Here is a 23,593-nt window from a genome sequence, read left to right on the forward strand (position 1 = left end):
CAAGAAGCTTTATATTAACAGTCATGACAGTGACCATAAACTCTGGGCAACAGGAACATAGAAAGAACAAGTAGTAAAACAGGCAATGTAACAATCTTTTTGTTTCTTGAGTATCATGGAAAAAAGAAACACAGCAGCACACTGATGGCTCCAGTCTCAAAAGCAAAACAAAAAAACCCAAATCCCGAGGCTTTTAAATAGTGAGAGACACTCTATGGAAACTGTGGTTAGAGGAAGTAATTAACTTGAGTATGCAGAACTATTACCCCACATACAGGCAACAAAACAGATCTCAGCAATTTCTGGATATAAACCGTGATGGTTTTTCAGTTGGCTGCTGTTATTATTCTCAAGACATTCATTTAAGCAGACAATTACTGAATGTCAACTATAAGAAAGAGCAAGACACACAAAGATAAAACAGGTTCTAGCTTGTTCATTCACTGACTAGAAAAGGAGAGTGGTACCTGTCCTCGGTGTTTATTGTCTAACTCAACAATTTAAGCAAGAATAGCTGGTACTTAGCATTGGTGAACTTGCTAAACAACACTTTAAATTTAACTCTAGGGCCTCCCCAGTGGTGCAGCGGTTGAGCACTGGGTTGTGAAGCTGCCCGCAGCCTCTGCAGTGCCGGTTCGATCCCTGGCTGCTCCCTGGCCACTGGAGGAGGGTCCCACATGGCGCGCAGACCTCTCCTGCCGCCCGCTGCTCCCCTCAGCAGTGTGCTTCGGTCCTTCTGCCTGCTCTGCTCCTCACTCTGGCTCTGGTGAATTCTCTTACCCTCCCGCAATTCTGACTATACCCAGTGCTTGTATAAATAAATCTTAAAAAAAAATAAAATAAATTTAACTCTACTCCAACATCATTTCTCTTCTAATTCTTTCAAAGCACAAGCACTTAATTCCCTAATTCCCTCATAACCCAGGGTTGCTTGCTATCTTTCAGACTAACAATCCTGTTCCTCAACCATAACCCCTTCCTCTTTGGAACTAACACTATTCATATTTAAATCACTCTTAGGGTCATTAAGGGTTTGCATAATTAGCTAGAGCTCCCCCTTCTTCCATTATTTTAATTGAGGCAACATTGGTTTACAATGCTGTATGAGATTTACTTTCAGGTGTGACTGCTCTTCTGTCACCCTAAAGAACTCCAATATTCACTGTAATGGGGTCTTAGGTTTTATTCCAACTTTTAGTAAAAAAGGAAAAGATGGCAGGAGAATGAAAGCTAAACAGCAATGAAGCATTGCAACTGGCATTCCTACTCTACTTTTTACTCCATCTCCCCCACTTCAGTCTCTTCTTGAGGATTAAAAACCAAAGGCTCTCACTATCCACAGAATAAACCCAAATACCCTATATAATGTTCCTCAAAACCCATTTCAACACATTTACCACTCTCATTTCCTACAAGTACACACCAAGTCACTTGTGTTCCATCTACACTGAGAGACCTGACTATGCACATACTACTAAAAACCCAGGCCAGTTTCTCTATGAGATTATTTCATCTTTATTCACAAATTGAATTTTTAAAAAAGATTTATTTATGCATACAAGAACCGGGGTACAGGCCAGAGGTGGGGGGGGGGGTGAGAAGATTCACCAGAGACAGAGTGGGGAAAAGAACAGGCAAACTGACGAAATACACTGCTGAGGGGAGCAGCGGGCGGCAGGCGAGGTCTGCGCGCCATGTGGGACCCTTGCCGGCGGCCAGGGATCGAACTTGCGCTACAGAGGCTGTGGGCAGCTTTGCAGCCCAGTGCTCAACCACCACGCCACCAGGGATGCCCTGCTAACAAAAATCTTACCTCAAGTGTTTCTATTAATGTTTCCCATAATTCACTGAGATTATATTTATAACATATTTGATCCGTAGATGCCATTAAAAAATCTCTCTACATTCAATAACATTTGCCTAAAGGTAGAATACTAAAAAAGTTTTGTTATAAAAGCCAAATCTCCTTAAGTAATTGGCCTACAAGACTATCCAGAACTTACCATTAAATGACCAAATTCATTTCTACGTATAATTAGTAATCTCACGTAAACATATTAATTTATCTACAAATAAAACTTTAAATCCAGAACTTGGCTCTTCTCATTCTCCCTCTAAAAATGAGGAGAAAATTACATATTGAAAAAAATTTACACAGAAACCTCATTTTCAGCAAAGGAGACCTTATGTACAAACAATAAACAATAGGGTGTTATTCTACACAAAGCACTTTTCAGTTTGCAAAAACAAAAAATTTAAACTAGAAAGTCACCTATAAACTAAAACTGGGACGCTCTGGTCGCCCAAGGGGTTAAATCTCAGCACTATGAAGCTATTGGCAACCACTGCAGCAGGAGTTTGATCCACCTGCTGTTCCCCACTCTGTCTCTGGTGAATCCTCTCACACCCCTGCACCTGTGGCCTACACCCCAGTTCTTGTATGCGTAAATAAAAATAAATATTAAAAAAAAAAAAACACGTAAAACTAAACCTATCCCAATTGAAGACCTGAATTTCCTCCCTATAAAATAAAGTGCTTATGACTGATCAAGATCACAAGGCACCGATTCAAGTATGTTAAGTCCAAAACTAAGTTCCACAAAGACAGGAATCTTTGATATATACATGGGTTACTGACCAGACTCTGCAAGTAACAAATGCTCAATAGGCAGTTTTCTGAATGAATGAATGAATGAATGAATGAATGAATGGAGTGAATGAATGGTGAGTAGAATGAAGCTCTTCTTACATTGCTTTCCTCCTCCTCGAATTAAGTCATTATTTGAAGAATAGAATATAAACTACTGTTTATAAACAGAATAGAAATACATAAACTATTGTTGTTTGCAGCAATAAGCTGTTTCTATATAGTACATTTAAATGTTCAACATTTTTGTTCATTTTTTCCCAGTGTTTTTTTTAAGAAGAAAACAAATTTTCAAATTATAATAATCTGATTCCTACAAGCTCATTTATGAGGCTGGCATAATCAATTATTACTATAGACCAATAATTCAGAAGGGGGAAGTTAAACATAAGGTAAATCTAAGAAATCTGTTAATCACCACCACAAAATTGTGATAATAAAGTTCTTGCCATATTAAAACTAAAGCAAAAAAAGTTTCTCCCTTGACTTTAAGAAACAGTAAAATTGGACAAACTGCAGAAACTATGCAAATTGCAAAAACTAATCTTCCTCAATCTAAATATCCAAAAATTATCCAAAATTATCATACCATATCAAAGCACATTAACTTGACAAAACCAACTCCAATATCATTTTATAAACTAATAATCTTAAATCCAGGAAAGTCCAGACTCTAGTAATTTGTTCAAGATTGTTAGTGGTGGAAGAAGGCCTAATATTTTCCATGCAGTACTTTTTCCACTGAAATTGCTTCTAATTTATTTCTTCTTATTAAACATGAAGTACTCAAGAAAGTGTAGAAGAAAAGGCAAATATTCTTACTTTACTATGATCTTTTTAAAAAAAGATTTATTTACTTTTGTATACAAGAACTGGGGTCTAGACCAGAGATGAGGGAGATGAGAGGATTCACCAGAGACAGAGTGGGGAGCAGGACAAGCAGATCGACTGAAATGCACTGCCAGGAGGAGCAGTGGGCAAGACAGGAGAGGTCTCCTTTGCCATCTGGGCCAGCTCCCTGGCTGGGGATCTAACTCAGGCAGCAGAGGCAATATAGCGTGATATGGCAGAGACTTAACCTCTGTGCAACCAAGGAGGTCTCTTCACCATAATCTTAAAGACTTTATCAAGTGTAAAACCTAAAGTTAGAAATCTTCTAAAAGGCGATGAATCCAAAAAAGAAACATTCGACTGTACTTTTAAATGTCCCAATTTTGTTTGACAATCACACCTCAATAATCTGAAATAGTTCTAAACCCTTACCTAGCTCTGCCCACAAGTAAAAAACTAATTATCACTATTTCTGAATTTAAAATTGTCATTTAACATTAAACACAGATAAAATGGTTGTAAATAAATGTCAAAATCAAATTATTTTTTAAGATTAAAGCTGAGTGGTAAAAGCACCACAAACTCTGGCCATCCACTGCAATCCCCAATCTAACCTGAAATATTAATTAATTCTTCAGGGTTCAATCTGGGGTCCTCATTTCTTTATTTCTGTGTGATTTTCATCTACTTTCAGAATTCTAAGTATCATCCTACATTCTCATGATTCCCAACCTTCTTAGAGAAGTAGATTTGTATAACCAATTTCGTTGGCATCTTAAAATTAGTATTTCTAAACGGTGCTCCTTTTTTTACTCCAAATCTGTATCAAATCATGGACTCACCTATCTGTCCAAGAGCCCAAGATGGATTTCATTTTGGATTCCTTCTCTTCCTCATTCCCTACAATAAATCTATTACTACTAGGTACCATCTTTCTTCAATTTTTTTTTTTATTTCCACTGTAACTACAGTGATGCAAATCACCACTATCACTTACCTGATTTATTCACTCCTTCCTTTCCCCACACTTCACTCTTGGATTCTCTCATTCACTATACAGCAACCAGAGTAATATTTTTAAAACCTGTATCAGATCACATCATTGTCTTGCTAAAAATTCTGGAATGGTTTCCTAATATTTGTATGATTATGCATGAGGTCCTTTTACTATGGCTTCAAAGTCTGTAATGACACGGTTTCTGATTTTCTCTTCTAGTCTCAATGTTTTTTTATAAATAACATTTTTTTTTTTTTGGCGATAACAACGGTTTAAAACACTGTGTATGAGGGTCTCCCCGGTGGTGCAGCGGTTGAGCGCTGGGTTGTGAAGCTGCCCACAGCCTCTGCAGCGCCGGTTCGATCCCCGGCTGCTCCCCGGCCACCAGAGGAGGGTCCCACATGGCGCGCAGACCTCTCCTGGCGCCCGCTGCTCCCCTCAGCAGTGTACTTTGGTCCTTCTGCTTGCTCTGCTCCCCTCTCTGGCTCTGCTGAATTCTCTCACCCTCCCGCGCTTCTGACTGTACCTAGTGCTTGTATGTATAAATAAATAAATAAATAAATCTTTAAAAAAAAAAATAAATAAAACACTGTGTATGACTCAAGAGGTATAGGTTCACAGCACTTCAGATGCATGTTACCAAACATAGCACACCCACCACCAAGGCACCAATAATTCTCCACCATAGTCCACTGGGGCCCCATCATCCCTTTGCTCCACACCCCCTCCCACGTCTGTGGTAGACTCAATTTGGTTTAGTTTTATCTGTACCTTTGTTCTGTTTCTCTGTATTCCATGAGTAAAGTCATCTGGTATTTGCCTTTCTTCTTTTGACTTACTTCACTTAGCATACTCCCCCTCCAGTTCAATTCATGTTGCCATAAATGGTAAGAGATTTTTTTTTTAAATATACCTAAGTAGCATTCCACCGTGTATACATGCCAAATCTTCTTAATCTACTCCTCTGTAACTGGCACTTAAGCCAACAGCTAGTTGTCCCCCACACCCCATATTAATTTTATTATTGAAATAACAGCAATTTATAACACTGTTTATGATGTAGGGAAACAGGTTCACATCTCCTCAGATATACACAACCACACCACACCTAGCACCCAAAGCACCCTTCCCCCTTTTACCACAGACCACTGGGCCCCTTCGCACTCCCTCTAGTCAGCTCAATTCTGTGGTCATGTTTCTAGGTTAAGAACTCTCACATGCTGTTGATGGGAACTGAACATATGGTTCAGTCCCGATGGAAAACAAAATGGAAGTTCCTCAAATTATTAAAAATACATTTATTATACGATCCAGCAATTCTATTCCTCAATATTTATCCAAAGAACGCAAAAACACTAATTTGATGGGATATATGTACTCCTATGTTTATTGTAGTACTATTTACAATAGCCACGTTATGGCAACACCCTAAGTGCCCAATGGCAGATGGACTGGGAAGATGTGGTACATAACATAATAGGATCCAGTCAGCTATTTAAAAAAAAAAGATGAAATCCTGACATTCGAAACAACAGGATGGAAATGGAGGGGATTATGCTAAGTCAAGTCAGAAGGAGAAAAAAATACCAGATGTTTTCACTCGTGTGGAATATGGAGAAACAAAACAAAAAAAAAAGGAAAAAAAAAAACCAAAAAAACCAATTGGCAAAACTAAACCGACCTCAATCTTGTCCCATTTGTCCTTACTGTTAATCCTTAATTTCACATTCACAAGACTTCCCTCACTCTAATTTCTGTACTTCAGAAATTGGCAATGAATGACTTGCTGTCGTTCTAAAATGAAGTTTTATTGGAATACTGCTGTCATTCGTTGAACAGGGCCTAACTGCTGCTCTTGCACTGCCACTGGAGCGCTGAAAAGCTGTGACAGAGGACATATGGTTCAGAAAGTTGAAAATATTGACTTATCTGGTCCTTTACAGAAAAACAAATGTCCTACCACCATCCCCTTAGCCTGGAATGCCCTACAAAAACACTTCCCTCAGAAGTGCCTTCTCACTCTTCAAATCCCAATTTAAGCACCATTTTCTCAAAAGAGTATGTTCCTGTCCTATGCCGTGGCTACAATTTTTCTCTATAGCTGTATCCTGTTTTCTTCATTATATTTTATAACTAAACATTTGTTACTTATTTATCTGTTCTACCATGGCAGGGATCAGATGTGCTCTATTTAACGACATTTTTCTTACACCTCAGTCAGAGTCTAGCAAATAATAAATACTGTGAGAGCTGAGTTCCGTTTTAAGGATCCTTCTTAGATTTTAACAAAATGATCTAGAATTTAAAAATCCTTAAAACTGAAAAGTAGCAGAATTTTTTCCCTCCAATAAAGCCATGCTTTTAAAGTCATTTTCTTTAGGTAAAAGGTTAAAAAAAAATTCCTATGAATTCTGAAATGTTTTTGTACTAAGCAGACTGTTTTTATGTTGAGCCAGAAGGACCACATCACAGTCAAAGTCTGCTTTGTGGTCTTGACAGATTCACTGAATTCCTTGGGTTCTCAGTTTCCTCAAGGAGAACATTCTTAGAGAGACAGTAAAACTACACTACCAAGTAAGAAAAAAAGGATTTATCTTTTCAGTGACCGCTTCAATATTGTGAACATATTTCCAAAGCCAATGATCAATTAATTTCATGACAAAGAAGTGAACTCCCTTCATCTGGCCTCCAGTTGGCTGTACCATTGTGCTTTACCAAAAACGTTGCTCAGTGTTCACTGTTCTCATCTTGATTTCAGGTTACCAACAAACAAATTACAAACCAGTCCTGACTCCATGAAAAAATTACATTTCCTTTGAATTTTCCCATGTGAAACGAAGGCTCCTGGTTGTCTATATTACAACACTAAGTAATTTCAGCGGAAAATTACTCTAAAAAAATACATTATTAGGTAGTTTAGCTAACAGCTAAAAGCACAGTGTACAAATAAACTGATGAACAGACCACCTAGGAATGCTTTTGAGATACAATCTGTGAGACTAAAGATAGCTATTTTGATACCATAGAACCCTAAATTATTCACTCACTTTCCAGTCAGAAGATGCAATGTAGAGACAAGCAATTCAGAATTCCATGACAGCAATACTTTCACACATTACTAATATCCCTAAATCCTATTTAGAAAAACAGATCGAGACTTTCATAAACAGGGGACAAACATTTTGGGCCCTGTATGATGGCCCTCTGTTAGCAGATCTCTTGTGGCAGTATCCCCGTCAAGTACTGTTTTGTATAGTCATTAAAGAATTTCTATTAAACAACAGTAAAAAATGAAAGACAACTGTAAAGCAAACTTAAAAGGACAGATATTTAGCAGAAGTTCTATAACTAATTCAATTAAAATAAATCACTCACAAGATCTGCTACAATTAGTACATTTCCCAGTCAGAAATTAACTGATGTAAGTTGGTCAAACGAGGGTGAAAGAAAAAAAATAAAGAACGTTTTCAGGTGCCACCAATACAGCACTAATGACTGTGTAAGAAGTAAACATTAATTTAGCATTCATTTCTTTAGCTCAATCAACTTGACTAACTGTTCTCTGCAACATATTATAGACAACTGCCTGTATTTTGTAATGACAGTTAATCTTACATATTGGTCCACTTTAAACAACTTACACATATGCTGAAATGCTCATAGTCACCACAGAGCTATTTCAGATAACTTTGATTTCTACCTATGTTTCAGCGTCCAAAAATCAGTCACTTAAAACACTGACCTCACACTCTCTCCTCACTTTTTGGATGAGTCAATTATTGACCACAGCACATAACTACAAATGTTTTTTTCTGCATCTGTGCCCATGCTGCAAAGCACTGCTTCAAAAAAAAAAAAAAAAAAAAAAGACAAATCATACATTCAGGCCAACTCCTATAGAGCTATCTTTTTCCTTATTTGTCAACTCCGGAGTATACTCCCCAAGTCTCTTCATGTCATTTTCAGAAGGTTCATGCCTAATTATTAGATTCATAGTGATTTTGAACAAAAGAAATCTCAAAAATATTATTCCCAATGCCTTCATTTTAATTATAAATAAACCAAAATCTAGAATTTAAAGGACTATAGCTTTACAAACACTGAGTCAGTTTACTAGAAGACCTTCACTCACAATTACAGTATATTTATTACATTTTGATTTATACATCATGCCTCAAGAGCAGATCTATACAAGTCAAGGACTCAGTTGGAAGGCTTACTGCCTGAATTCTGTTCCAGCTATGCCACTTAATAGCTACCTGCATCTAGGCAAATCACAATCCTCTATGTCTAGGTTTCTTCACTTGTAAAACAGAGGTAACCATATTAACAGTCTAACTGGGTTGGAACCACTAAGTTAATACATATACAAGAAGTGGACTAGCACATGATAAATACTAAATAGGAATCAGGTGTGTGACCATTAGCATTCCCTACAGAACCTCTGGCAAATAAGAACACTCCCCACTTCTACCTTTACATCTTCTCCACTGTTCTCAATTCACACACCATATCCAAGAACTCAGTTGCTCATTGACCAGCTTTATCAAAACTCTCCCATTCTTTTTTTCTTTCTTTCAATGCCAAGTTCCTTAAATGTCTCCATCATTTCCCACATCTACTTATTCCTTTGCCCCTCAAGATTCCTCCCCCGAGGCTACATTTTTCAGTCTCTAAATTACAACACTTATTCTTCAATATATGCTGCCTAAATGCCAAATCTTGATCTCCAGTTTTGAGTTCCTGTCCAAGCTCTGCACTTGCAGTATCTCCAAACATATGACATTTCTACCTGAGCATCTAATTATCTCACATGTAAAATGACTTCTAAGTGTCTTCCAACTGTAAAAATGTCCAATAAAAAAATGCCATTTCTTCTACCCTTTCCAAATCTGGTTTCTACCGTAACTTCACAATGATTCTCCAAGTAACCAAATTCTATCTAGTCTTTCTTCAAAATTTCTATCATTCATTCACTTCACTGAAATTTTTCCAGGTCTTATGCTACTAGCAAAGCCCTCAGGTTACTACATTTATAGCATCCTCAGGTCAATCTTAACATATTGTCATGTTATCACCCCTTTAATAACTTCCAATAAACTTAAATTTTAAGTCCCAATTCTTTATCTTGGCATTCAAGTTCTTCTCCAATTTGTTCCCAATCTTTGCGACACTGTAATAATCCTCTTATTCCCATATACTATCATATACCGCAGTTAAATTCTACTTACCACCCTTGAAGCGCACCAGCCTATTCCTGTATAATCACATTGACATCTGCTCTCTTGCAATGCCTTCCGCATGTTCACTTACGTACCAGTTTTCACAGCTCAGTTCAATTTGAACCCCTCCTATGAAATCTTATAGACCAGGGTAATCACTCCCTCATTTGAATCCCGAAGTCATTTATTGCCTATGTACCTATACAACTCATTTGCCATTTCATTAAATAAAGCCCACACAGGTACCTAAATGTAACATCTCAGAGAGTAAAAACAAACCTAGGAAGGGATAGTATCCTCTCCTTACATCCACTGTATTTTCCCAGAAAGTTCTGAGCAATAAGCATTAAACAAAAAATGTTGACTTCGTGAAAATCACAATCACCTTGTTTTAATGAGATACTAGCTTCCTGTTCATGTAATCCCACTTAAGAGAAGGGATATAGAAGGAATAAAAGTAGAAAGTGTATTCTGTAACCACCACAGTAATAATGATTCATGGAAGAATCATCAATGGACACAAAAACCATCACATGAAAGTTTCTTGGGGAACAAGATATTTATACAGTCTCAAAATATATCTGAACAGATTACTTATGAATTACAAAGGGAAAAAAGGTACCTTCACAGTGGAGAAATCTGGCGGACACCAAGTGATCAAAGTTAACACCACCAATAATGGGATAAACTGACATCATGTGCCTCCTGATGTGATGCACTGAGGACACAACATCACTTATGTATTATTCCTGCCAAAAATGCATAACCTGAAACTAGTCATGAGGAAACAATCAGACAAACCAAAAACTAAGGGACAATCTACAAAACATCTGACCAATTCTCTTCAAAAATGTCAGTGTGCTGAAAGACAAAGAAAGGCTAAGGAACTGACTGTGATCCTGGATTGGAACCTGGATCGGAAAACGAACTGCCATAAAGGACATCACTGCTACACGTGACAACTGGTAAATTTGAACATGGACTGTATAGTTAACAATATATTAAAGTCAAACTACCCAATTTTCAACATTGTTCTTTGGTTAAGAGAATTTCCTTATTCATAGGATAAACATATCAAACTATTTTAGGATAAACTTACTTTTTAATTGTTCAGCAATAATACCATTTATAGTAACAATACAAAGGTTGACAAAATGTTAACTGGTGGATCTAAGTGGTACACAAGAAATCACTGTACTATTAGTGTGACTTTTCCACTTTTCGATATAAAATTTAAAAACTAAATGCCCTAATACACTAAAACTTCGATAGGTTTTTATTTCTCTGTACTTCATATGTCATCTGACAATATTTAAGCAAGACATGCTTCCAATGGAAGGGTTTGCTCTATAAAATCATTTGTTCTAAAAACAAATACATCTTTCTTGGAACCAAAGAATCATTTCATAATGGTAAATTAGCCCACCACTGATTTATTTTTTTTAAAAAAAATCACAACTATCAAAGCAAAACTCAGTTAAAATTTAATAAAGTCAACTTCAATTGGTGCAAAGTCTCAGACAATATTTTTTTAAACAATGCAGTTTATTATTTTCAAATATATAAAGAAAGCTAAAATGGGTTAAGCATTTTAAGGGAAAAAATTATCTTAGTAGATATGCTAACAAGCATTTGTAAATTACTAAAAATTTTCTTCCTTATCATTATAGCACAAATCACAAACTTTTCATCTTCTCTCAATTAGCAACAATTATGATTTAAGTTCTGAGTGACGTTTTATAATACAGTCATTAATTGGAAATTATTTCTATAGGCTTCCTGGAGCCTATAAAATAGTCTAGTCAAGTAAAATATGATATAAAGTATTTTCTAGATTCAATATAATTAGCAACAGTCCTTTAAAGTCGGATACCTTATTTATGAGATGTTCGGTAACAACTTCTCTTAGTCCAGTGTAGAGTTTTTCTCCATGTTTATGCAAAACCATTGTATATGCATTTCTATAGAGCTCCTCAAAACTAAGACCACTGTTATTCTTACGCTGGATTTCTTGAATTGCATTTTTCAGAAGGTCCCAAATGCTGTTTACATATTTTTCATCCATGGTCATCTGTAATATCCAAGAGAAAGAGACAAAAAAAAACAAAAAACCAATGGTTGAAAATCTTTCTGTATTTGTCTGTTCAGTAAATACTTTATTATGACTATGAATATATATCCGCATGACTTACAAAGATGTTAAACTGTTTTAAGAGAAACCAAGGGATACACCTTTAAAAGTTGAGTTGACAGAAGCAATTTTTTAAAAACCCTTTGAGACTTCCCCCTCTTTTTTTGATCTGCAGCAGTCTCCCACTTTAAATACAGTCAAGTCATGATCCCTGATGTTAACACTTGCTTTAGTCCAAGTATAAGACATATTTTTCTCTAAATTCATAGAATAAAAGCTCAGAGAAACATTAAAACTGAAAAGGTTCATTGATTGTTTTAAAAAAAGGGGGGGGGGCCGAGAATACTATTTTCCTCTCCTAAAGATTTATACAGTCCCTTAACAAATTAAAGAGAAGACTACAATTAAAAACAAAACAAACAAACAAAAAAAAACAAACCAAAAGAGCACATTTTCTTTGTTTAGCATTCTATTTTTCTCTCTTTCCCCTTTCACAGCTTAAGACTCCCTGGTGTGTAACACCCCTGACTACATCCATAAATCACTACCCACGCTCCCCCCGCCCCTCCCCCCCACCAAAATACTTGACATTCTCAACTCCCATCCACCCATCTAGTTCTCCCCTGCATCCATGTAGCTGAAAGTTAATGAAGATTAACATAAACCCATATCTGATCCACCTCAGTTTAAATTCCTAACTACTAACCCCAAGTGGCCCCCAGCACAACCCCACAACCCTACTCTTCCAGTCCACAACTAACTCCACTCTTCTAGTTACACCCTCTCCTCTATCCCCACTCTAGGATAATGACTGGTTTCCTGTTTCATTGAGAAAATTAGAACTACCTGAAGAGACACTCCACAAAAACTCTGAATTTATCTATTTGATTGTACTCCAATATAACCTGTTAGTTCCTGTGCTCCAAGTGCCAGGTTCTTATACTCAAAATACAAAAAAACCTATTTTTGACAAGCCAAACATAGGTTTCATGTAGGAGCTTAATAGATATACATAACTTCTGGGCCACTGCTGATCTACAAAATCATAACCTTCATTTTGAAAGAGAACCCCAAGTAGTACCTATACAGAATAAAGTTTAAAAAGTACAACTTCAGTTCCATTCCAACCCACCTATTCGCCAACCCCCTTTTAGCAATCTCCTTTCAAAATAATCAATTTTCCATCTTCAAAACAAAGCTTCACAACCCTATATATTCCTCCAGCACCACCTATTTCCCTTTTTCACTTACAGCAAAATCACAGGATGGAGAAAGGGAGATGTCCATGTTCTCTGTTCTCCAAGTCCTACTTCTCCTGTATCTAGAATCTACTTTTATAGTTTTCCTCCCTACAACTTCACTGAGACTACTCTGGAAAAGGTGACCAGTGACCTCCACATTACTAAATCTCATTGTCTAAGTCTCAGTCTCAGGTGATCTACTGCGCAGGCAACTAGAAATGCCAATCATTCACACTCCTTGAAACAAATTCTTAATTTGCCTGCCAAGCGCTAGAACCTCTTGTTTTTTCATCCTATTCCATGGACTTCTATTTGCTAGTCTGCTTACCATTTCTTAATCATCACCACAACCTTCAAGCCTAAGGTTCAGTTCTATCTCTCCAAACACAGTTTTTAGGTGTTGATTGCATCTATCTTAATGAGTTTTTTTTTTTAATTAAGATTTATTTACTCATACAAGAGCTGGGGTGTAGGCCAGAAGTGCAGGGGTGTGAGGATTCACCAGAGACAGAGAAGGGAACAGAACAGGCAGATCTATTGAAACGCACTGCTAAGAGGAACAGCAGGCAAGACAGGAAAGGTCTGCTGGGTTAGCTCCCTGGTCAGGGATCAAACTCAAACCGTAGGGGCTGGTGAAAGCTTAATAGCACTGAGAATTTAACTCCTCCACCACCTGGGAGGCCCCCGATCTTCATGAGTTTAATTTATGTTTGGCCCTCTCCCCAAACACCAGTTATTTTGTTTAGCTGCCTACTCAATGTTTCTACTTGAATGCCTACTGGGCATTTCAAACTTACCTTATCTAAAAACAGAAATCCTATTCTTTCCCCCACGTCAGCTTTCCCTGATGTCTTTTCCAACACAGCAAATGTTGCTAAGGCTAAAAAGCTTGCAACCCTTGTTACTCTCTCACAGAAACACTTCTAATCCAGTACTAAATGTTGTCTCTACCTTCAAAATATACCCAGAATCTAATTCCTCACCTACTGCTCCCCTGCTACCAGCTAGTCCAAACCACCAGTGTCTCAGATTATTGCAACTGCCTCCTCACTGATCTGTTTCTGCTCCTAGCATACTATCATACAACAGCCAAAGTGACCTTCTGAAAACCTATTTCAAAGCATGTTACCCACTTGCTCACAATCCAGAAGTGACTTCTCCTTTCTCTTGGAGTTGAACTCTTCACACCTCCCTACACAGCTTATTCAAGCTGATAGCCTCCCTGCCTTCACCTGTCCTTCCTCCTTGCACTCTGATCCAGCCACACCAGTTAGAGTGCTGTGCCTTAGGATGTGAACACGCTCACTTTAGGGGTTTGTATTTGCTGCTTTCTCTTGTTTGAAATGCTTCTTCCCCAGATATCTGCATGACTCATTCACTTAACAACCTCAAAACTGTTCAACTTCCACTTTAAAATGAATCTGCAACTGTCCACTCGATTTAAAATAGCAGTCTTCTTCTTGTTAGTGACCTCCAAACTCCAAGCGCACATTCTTTATTCCTCTTCCTGGCTTCCCTCCTTCAAGTCAAATGTCAGCTCCATGAGGGCAAAGATTTTTTTCACTGAGGAATCTCTCAGCACTAAAACAGTGTCTGACATATAACAGGCACTTACACTTGCTGACTGAATGATTTTCTGCTAATCTCTGACTAAGGAGTCCTTCGTATGGCACGTAAGTACAGGTTCTGCATTCACAACCTGGGAGAACTACACTGCAACAATTACTCATCAGCACCACACACATACTTCTGAATAGAAATTACGGAGCTAATAGAATTCTCTTGCAAAGTGTAAAAAAGAAACCTTTGGAGCTGGTGGATACATTTACTAGCATAAACTGTGGTAATAGTTTCACAGGTGTCTATTTACCTGAACACTCATCAAGTTGCATACTTAATTTACAAAGTTGTTTTTATATGTAAATCACACCTCAATAGTGCTTTTTCTAAAAAAGAATTCTCTTCAAGTCATGTTTAGTGGATATGGATGTGAAAGAGGAAGGAGTGAAATCATTCAGTCACCTTGGCAATAGAATACCAACTCAACTCTACCAAGAGGATCCTTAAGCAAATGACTCAAACTGAGCCTTATTATTCCAATCTCTTTCTGGAGAACTTAAAAATGAACTCTTCAAGAGAGCAACTTCTTTCTGTTTTGAATCCCAGGTCAATCAGAGGATTTTCTAAAATGGCCTTAAAAAGAATTTATTCCTACTCACATCTAAATTGTTATTTGTGTCACATATTCTGACACAGGATGCTACCAATATAAAGTATAAATGAGATGTACCTACTCGTAACTTTTCAAAAATAAAAGACATAAAATCACATAAAAAAGATGGCCTCAAAATATTCCATGCATGGGCAATATGGTTTTAGTTTGTTGACAGAAATGCACAGATTATAAAAATGCAGACTAGTATCATGTTATCACTCCGTGATATTAAACAATGAACACATAAAGCAGAACATTCAGAAGAATTTCAAAGCAAGTAAAGTTAACATGAACTATAAACTGAAAAGGTATACTGGTAATAGTTGTACAAAACTTCAAAACTTGATCTTTTTCAGGTTCATAACATAATTTTCCATGAAACCCAGAAAACATACAAAAAAGGGCTTTATCCAGCATTTAATTATTTAATTTTCTATTAAGAATTAAAAAAATATAAACCAGGAAGACTCAAATATTGTACAACTGTTCTCAAGTTATGATAAAAGAATCATTTTCCACATACACAAATTAAGAGTTTTGTAATTCAAGATTGTATATTTCCTTCAGTTTTATGCCTTACAGATAAAGCAGAGATGGAGACAGAGGTCAACAATGGTGATTCTGGTAATTCGTCAGGCATAAGAATTTTCAAACAAATAAGAGAATCAATTCCGTTAGTAAATAACTTACCCAAAATTATAGAGCTGTCATAAACACTCATTATAACCCCAAATCTAGTTCAAACCATTAGACTCACCTCATATTCCACTGTGTTCATAATTCATAATATCACAGTGTGATTCACTGATTAGTCTGGTAAACACAGCATGTCAGGTATACCAGCAGAGAACATAGGTTTTGCTTTCCAATGGACATGGATTTGTGTCATGGATTTGCTAAAAAGTCACAAGCACTGTGACCTTATTTCCCTCTAAGTCTTAATTTTCTCACTAGTAGAGTGGATTTAATAAGAGCTAACTATTTCCAAGAACCATCATAAAGATTAAATGAGAATGTCTGCAGAATGTAGCCTCACTCAGGGCTAACTCTCACACATTGACTAACAGATAGCCCATAATAGATTGTCTTGAACTCTCATCCATGGGCAACAGATGTCAGGAAGAAAGAGAGCTTTTCCGGCATAGTAAATAATTAGGTACAAGGTAAAAGAGAGTAAAAGTACTGTAAGAGCACAATTATGCTAAATGCAAATCAGTGTAAGGTAGTCTTTCAGAAACAGTACTCCTTCCTACTTCATGTCTCCTATTCGTCCAGTGCCATTCAAACTGTTTTAAACCCCAAAGCTGTCCTTTGTTTTTTTCACTCTACTCTGGGTCCCTGCCCATTTTCATTCATCATCATTGTTACATCTGCTACACACATCCTGGGTGCTAAAATTTATGAGATTCTAGTTTGGCAAGGGGTTCTGGAGCCTCTTAAAACTGTACACAACATTTTGCAAACAAATGTATGAATTTTCTGGATAATGGTTCTCTACCTGTTATGATTTTCCCAGAAGTTGGGTTCAGAGCTCAAAAAAATTAAATTACTAGCTTATATGTTAACCATTCCCAAATATATACTGCTAGCCCAGATGTCACCCCCTCCCCAAAGTCTAAAACTACTATATTCAATTTTCTGCTGGACATCTCTGACTAAATGAGCCAGACACAGATCATACCACATCCAAAATCCGTGGTAAACTCACCCTATTAACCCATATCTTCCTCCTAAATTCTCTAATTCCTGAGGCAACACAAACCACCTAGCTACACAAGCCAGAAGTGTAAGCCTCAATTTTTATTCTTTCCTCTGTCATCCCCTTCTCAAGGAATTATCAAGTGCTACTAACGTTAGGTACAAGATATTTTTCAAATGTTCCTCTTCTTTCAGCCTAAATATTAACATTGTAAAGCCTCCATCTAGCTTACTACAACAGCTTTTCAACAATAATGAACTCTAATAACCTTTTGGAATCTATCTTCCTCAAAATCACTGTTAAAATATACATATGAATATCACACCCCAGTTCAAAACCCGGTGCTATTAATGACAGGGGATGTACTTTAAAAGGCAAATATAATACTCTTCAAGGTCTAGTTCGGCATATCTACTTCTCTAACTTCATCTTTCCTCAATACCATGTATCTCCATTTATTACCTAACAGTATAACAATGGTTCTGCCTGTCCAATGCTGTATCTTCCCCCCAGGACTCCTTTATGGCCTCCCCCCTTCTTTATCTGATTCTTTATACCACCTCTGATCACAGTTCAGCTCAGGTGTCACACGCACCAGCAATTCTTCCTTTACCTGTTCAAACAAAGTTAATGACTCCTGAGCTCTTCTCCAATAATACTTAGCTATATCTTAGACTACGCTCCCATAGCGCTGCATAATCTTGCTCCCATAGCGCTGCATAATCTTATTTGTATGAATATTTTTCTTCCACTAGACTGACGAGACAATAAAAGGATTACGCATTTTCTTCAATTCCACTTAGAAGATCATAAACAAATGTCTGACGAATATTGTTTTACCTATCAAACCAATGTAATTTTAAAAAAATGAACATTTGAATTACTAAGCCCAATTATAGGAAAAGTATTTAATGTGCTTTTCTACAGTAAACGTAATCTATATTTTTCAAATAATGTACAATCAATAGACTTAAATTTCATATAACAAGTAGTATCTTCAGTTTTTCCCATTCACCTAAGCGAATGCCTCAAAAGGCTATTAATCAATTTTATTAATAAGCATCAACTAGAAAAGTGGGAAGTGGAATAGGCCCTTCAGGAGAGAATTTATAAACTACACCCTTTTCCTCAATCGAACAAGTCCCAAAGATATGTCAAAGAAAACAAGCTTCAAGGGCCTCCCCAGTGGCGCAGCGGTTGAGCGCTGGGTTGCGAAGCTGCCCGCGGCCTCTGCGGCGCTGGTTCGATCCCCAGCTGCTCCCCGGCCACCGGAGGAGAATCCCACATGGCGCGCAGACCTCTCCTGCCGCCCGCTGCTCCCCTCAGCAGTGTACTTCGGTCCTTCTGCCTGCTCTGCTCCCCGCTCTGGTGAATTCTCTCACCCTCCCGCGCTTCTGACTGTACCCAATGCATGTACAAACAAACAAATAAATAAATGAATACATAAATAAAAATACATGCCTCTTTAAAAAAAAAATTAAAAAAAAAAAGAAAACAAGCTTCAAATGCAGGTAACTATAAAGAGGCTTTGGACTTGGCATCAAGTGAAATGTCAACAATAGTGACAAAATAATTATGCTATTGATGATCTTACCTATCCTTGATAGACAACACATTAACTGCCAATGAAAGAAGAACTAAAACACTGTTAATATGTAATTTTATCAATGTTAACCATAAAAGATCAGTCTATACTTCACTGAGTCTAAAAATTTAAAGGCCTTGACTTGATAAGAATAAGAATAGTTAACACTCTTAAAGTATTACAAATTATTCAAGCAGGACTTTAATCCCATTGCTGGAACTAAGGTACATAGGTTGCAGTAACTGCAAATACACTCACAAAGGACTTGGTAACAGTACTATTAACAAAACAAAAATAATAATGAAATAAAATGCACATTTTTTGTTTACTTTTAGGTGTATACAGTAACTTTCTCCAAGAAGCTCAAATCACCAAATAACCAGCAAGCAAAGTCAATTCATTCAGCAGGAAAAAGAAACAAAAGCTCTTTGTAAAAGCAAAGACATCAGTTTCTTAAAAGTTTTATTACGGTTTCCTGAAGACTTTTAACAACTAAGTCAAGACTTTAGTTTTTTTAAACTGATCTTCACTCCCTCAACTCTCCCCTACCCAGGATTACAATTCCCTCATTAGTATCAATAACAAAAATGAGACTAAAGGTCTTTCTTAAAACTGGTTTCTCATCTACATTATTTTAAATACAAAATATAACATTCAAATGCCTCAATTTGAAAGGATGTCAGTCTATTACATACTTACACATCTTGAAGTTTCTGCAATTACTGAATTGGAGAGAACTAAAGCATGAACCAATTAAAACTAAAATGAAGAGAACTGTATTCTTCAAATCCACTATATACAAAAGAAGTCTTTAGTTCCCCGTGAATAATTTTCTACAAGAAACTTAGAACAGGGTGGGTGGGGGAAAAGATGAGAATCTGAAATTCCAGACAATTCAGAATGACATAGCCAGAAAAAATAAACAGGAAAAATGCTTGATCTTAATTTTGAGCTTCTGCTCCAAACAGCTGCTTTGGTGCAAATATCTGAGGCATGACAGTATTCTCGTTAGACACAATTAAGCCATACTCTATGGAGGAAACGCCCTCCCAGAATATAAGCATCTCAGCATCTCTCTTCCTTTATATTATTGTATCTTTTATAACACATGACTGATACCCAGATGACATTCAAATAATGATATGAATGAAGTCTAGTTCAGAGTTAACAGCAGTGAACCTTATTTGATGACCAACAGTACCCGACTTAAGACACCTGCAATAATCCCATTTACCCATCAATTAATCTTTAAGCCACCATCAAAAATATATACAATGATCCAAATTTTGAGGAAAACAACCAAATAGGACACATTTGACAAGTTATTTAACATTCCAAATTTCACTTTCCTCATCTGCTTATGGAGGGAAAAATGGGGGGTGGGGGGGAAATGATGTACTGGGTGGCAATTTTGAAAGTTTAGGAACAGCACTTTTTCAGTAAATGTGCTTCTTTACTACACAGGAGAGACACAGACTTACTTAATAACCTAAACCTGAATCTAATGTTAAGATGCTTAAATGGTTTCTATTTGCTTATAGTGGAGATGAAAAATTACGCTGCTAAAAGTAATAAACTGATGTCAAGGGAGTTGAGAAAGTAAGATTACTAGTCAGAACAGCGTAGAAGGGACAGGGACAATTCTGTGAAATCACAAACTACAATTGATATACATTCAAATGGCCTCTAATGTCATTAAATTACAGAGAAATAACCTTGTAATGAGAAAGCTGTATCATCAACAGAAGGTTCAATTATAATCTGCATTTCAGTCAACACGAACAGGTTGTCCACAATCCAATTTGAAACAACTTTTTCGAAGACACAGGATAGTTTCCTGATTAGCCTAATAAAGGTAATTTTAGTACAACTGACTTAGAAGTACTAACAAGTACTATGTATTTGTGAATCACTTTTGCAGGTATGAAAATGTGAAAATATGTATAACATTTCATAGTATGATAACCACAACAAATAAGATGCAATCTTAAGTACTATCTGAGCCAGGAAGCTGGTCATTGTACTATTATTACGGGGACTCGTTTTGTTGACAGAAAAAGATAGTTATTACTGGGCACCGTGAAACACACTTTATCCTGAGAGTACAGTTTTCCTCTCAATTGGAACTCTTCAAACATTATAGAGATCCTCCCTATAAGAAAATTACTTACCAGATCTGTAAAAGCAACACTTTAAAATAACAGCAACAATGTATTTCCCAAACATGATTTATTGAAGGGCCATATGTATAAACCTGTTCTTTAAGATTCACACAGAAAATAAGAAAAAAGAATCATGAATTTGGGGAGGAAATGTAACCGCAATAGTAACGCAAAAGAGGAAAACATGTAGGTGCATGTCTGAGTTCCTTAATTCTATCCTAAAATAAAGAATTGGCTTTAATCAAAAATAACACTTCCTCCTCTTAAGTCACTAAAATTTTTTAAATGAGTAAACCCAGTTATTCCAAAAGAATGATAATTTGTAACAGCTCTACAAACTGTAAGACAGTAATATATTGGCTTACAGGGTCAGCTACAAATTAATCCAAAAGGAAAAAAAGTAAACCTTGTCTGAAGGAACAGGCCTGCAAACATGCAATTATTACAAAAATCTGATACCAAGTCTGCGCAAAATTCTCTGAAACTACCAATTAAAAAATATTATGCAGGAACAAAGCTCAGCCCACTTCCCCACTATTTCATGCTAGGATTTAACCATCGTCCCTGAAATATAGATTTCTTATTGAAGAAAATCCTAAGATTGAAAAGAGAACTTTTGCAACATCACACAATGTTTTAGGCTATTGGAGAATATACTAATATTCACTCTCTAGATTTACTTGTATAAATACACTGCTTTACTAAAATATTTGGAGTTGAAATACATCTAAGAGAACCCAAATTAAAATTGCTTTTTTACAAATGAGGAAACAGGCTAAATGGCTAATGTGAGATCATGCCATACAGTTAAAGTGCTGAAGAATCCTAAATTATTTTTCCATGCTATACTAAGTCAACCAAAATCTCTTGGGTGCTCAATATTAAGAAATCATTTTATAACTGAATATGGTAGTGTTAATACTTAGTTACTCAGACTAACTGCTTATTGCAGTATGGTCTAGAGAAAAAAGCTTTTAATCTGAAATCAAGTATCTAGTCATGGTTCTTCCATAAATTCAAGTCACGAGAGAGTACCTCTTATGTAAATCACCATCTCCAGTGTTCATGTTAAGATCTGAACAGGTTCTGTCTGACCTCCCCTTTAGTTTTTCAAAGCTATTAATAAAATACAAATACAAGCAGGAGCAACCTGCTTGTTCACTTTGCTGGGGATAGCATTCACCAAAACTACACTTCTTTCATGTCTCGTTTGCATGTACCATTAGGGGAAAAAAATTAAGTATCTGATCTTTGTGTTTCTAACTGCATTTTACTGTTTAACTTACTTCTTAGTATATTTTCAAAGAAAAAAAATTTAAATATTAAACTTCAAGAATTATTTTCTTAACATATACTTAAATTTATACTGTCTTAAAAGTTAAAAAATGGGTACGGCTTCGTAATTTAAAAAGGCAAGTGTTATACCAACCAATGTCTTTCTTATAGGTTTTGCCTGACTAAACTGCTTTAAGTCAACACATATACACTAGGCCCCCACCAAGAATTGGTATGCTTAACTTTTATTGGATACTACATACTTCAATCAACTCCAAGTTTTTGTAACTTTGACTCTGACAGATGCATTTACCCTGAATGTGGTGAGGTGTAAGCTTGCAAAAGCTCCTTCCAAAACCCAGAATCTAATTTTGAATTCTTTTAGGAGTACTGCATTGTATCCATATAAGGGACCCTGGATCTAACCCCAGCTAGTAATTTAAACACTAGCTTTAGAATTAATTTTAAAAAGTAAATATTCCAAAATCTAACAAATTCTTAACAGAATATAATCAGGCAGAGTGGTATAATGGAACGGACATGAATTTCTGAGTCAGACGCACCGGGGATCTGAATCCCAGATCTGCCCTTTCCTAGATGCGAGTAATACATACTATACATAGTTTACTAGGTAACACTACCTAAACTTAAGATTGTAGTGAAGATTTGAGATATAGTTCAAAGTACCTGAAAACAGGTACTACGAAATCATATGGTAGACATTCAACAAATTGTAACTGCTAATCTTAAACAGCAACTTCTCATACTATTAAATTGGAAATTGAATAAAAAGAATTTCTCATGATTACTTTCAAGAGGATAGGGCAAACAGAAGAGGCTAAGTGCTGCTTAGTTAAGAGCTGCTTTAGATAAGAATGACTTGCAATCAGCGTGTCAAAGCATTTCTCTCAGCAAGGACAGCTTGCTTTTATAGCAAAGTACCTCCGAGAATCTAGTATTTTCTTAAAGTAGGTGAAGATATCCCTTTGAAGTCTTTATTCAATGATCAGCAGTAACTTTTCTCATTTAAAAGCAAATTTGGATCCATTCCTTTCTCAATGATTACAATAAAAGAATGGAAATCAAATTAAGAAGTTTTTTTTTTTAAGATTTATTTATTTAGGGGCTCCCCGGCGGCACAGCCCAGTTGTGAAGCTGTCCGCAGCCTCTGCAGTGCTGGTTCGATTCCTGGCCAGCCAGGGAGGTACCCACATGGCGCAGCAGACCTGTCCTGTCTCACCCGCTGCTCCCCTCAGCAGTGCTTTCGGTCTGTCTGCCTCTTCTGCTCCCCGCTGCCTCTCGCGAATCCTCTCACTCTCCTGGGCCTCTGGCCTGTACCCCAGTTCTTGTGTAAATAAATAAAAAATTTTTTTTAAGATTTATTTTATTCATACAATAGGCTGCGGACAGCTTCACAGCACTGCGCCTAACCCGCTGCGTCACCAGGGAGGCCCAAGAAGTCTTAATTACATTCTCAACTTTATGAAACTGACTTTTAAAAAAATAAAGAAATGCTTTCTAGTGGCAAAAAGGTCTGGATCAGGAGTTAAGGCAACTGCAGAATCATTCCCAATTTCCCATTAATTGT

At 36.7% G+C, this 23,593-nt stretch overlaps 1 protein-coding gene across 2 annotated transcripts in view; it reads right to left on the minus strand.

Moving 5' to 3' along the window:
- The window catches only part of CUL3 (cullin 3), a gene marked incomplete at its 5' end in the record, with an annotated part of 91,960 nt that overhangs the window by 60,239 nt on the left and 8,128 nt on the right, over positions 1-23,593 (minus strand). Inside the window, one exon of one of the 2 annotated variants that reach the window (XM_084246897.1) lies at positions 11,571-11,768. The exons of the other annotated variant lie outside the window; for it this stretch is intronic. Within the exon in view, the coding sequence (XP_084103023.1) occupies positions 11,571-11,768 (198 nt within the window). The remainder of the gene's footprint in view (positions 1-11,570; positions 11,769-23,593) is intronic. 2 annotated transcript variants of the gene reach the window in all.

This window comes from Talpa europaea (genome assembly GCF_964194135.1).
Source record: "Talpa europaea genome assembly, chromosome: 1".
NCBI classification, from domain to species: domain Eukaryota; kingdom Metazoa; phylum Chordata; class Mammalia; order Eulipotyphla; family Talpidae; genus Talpa; species Talpa europaea.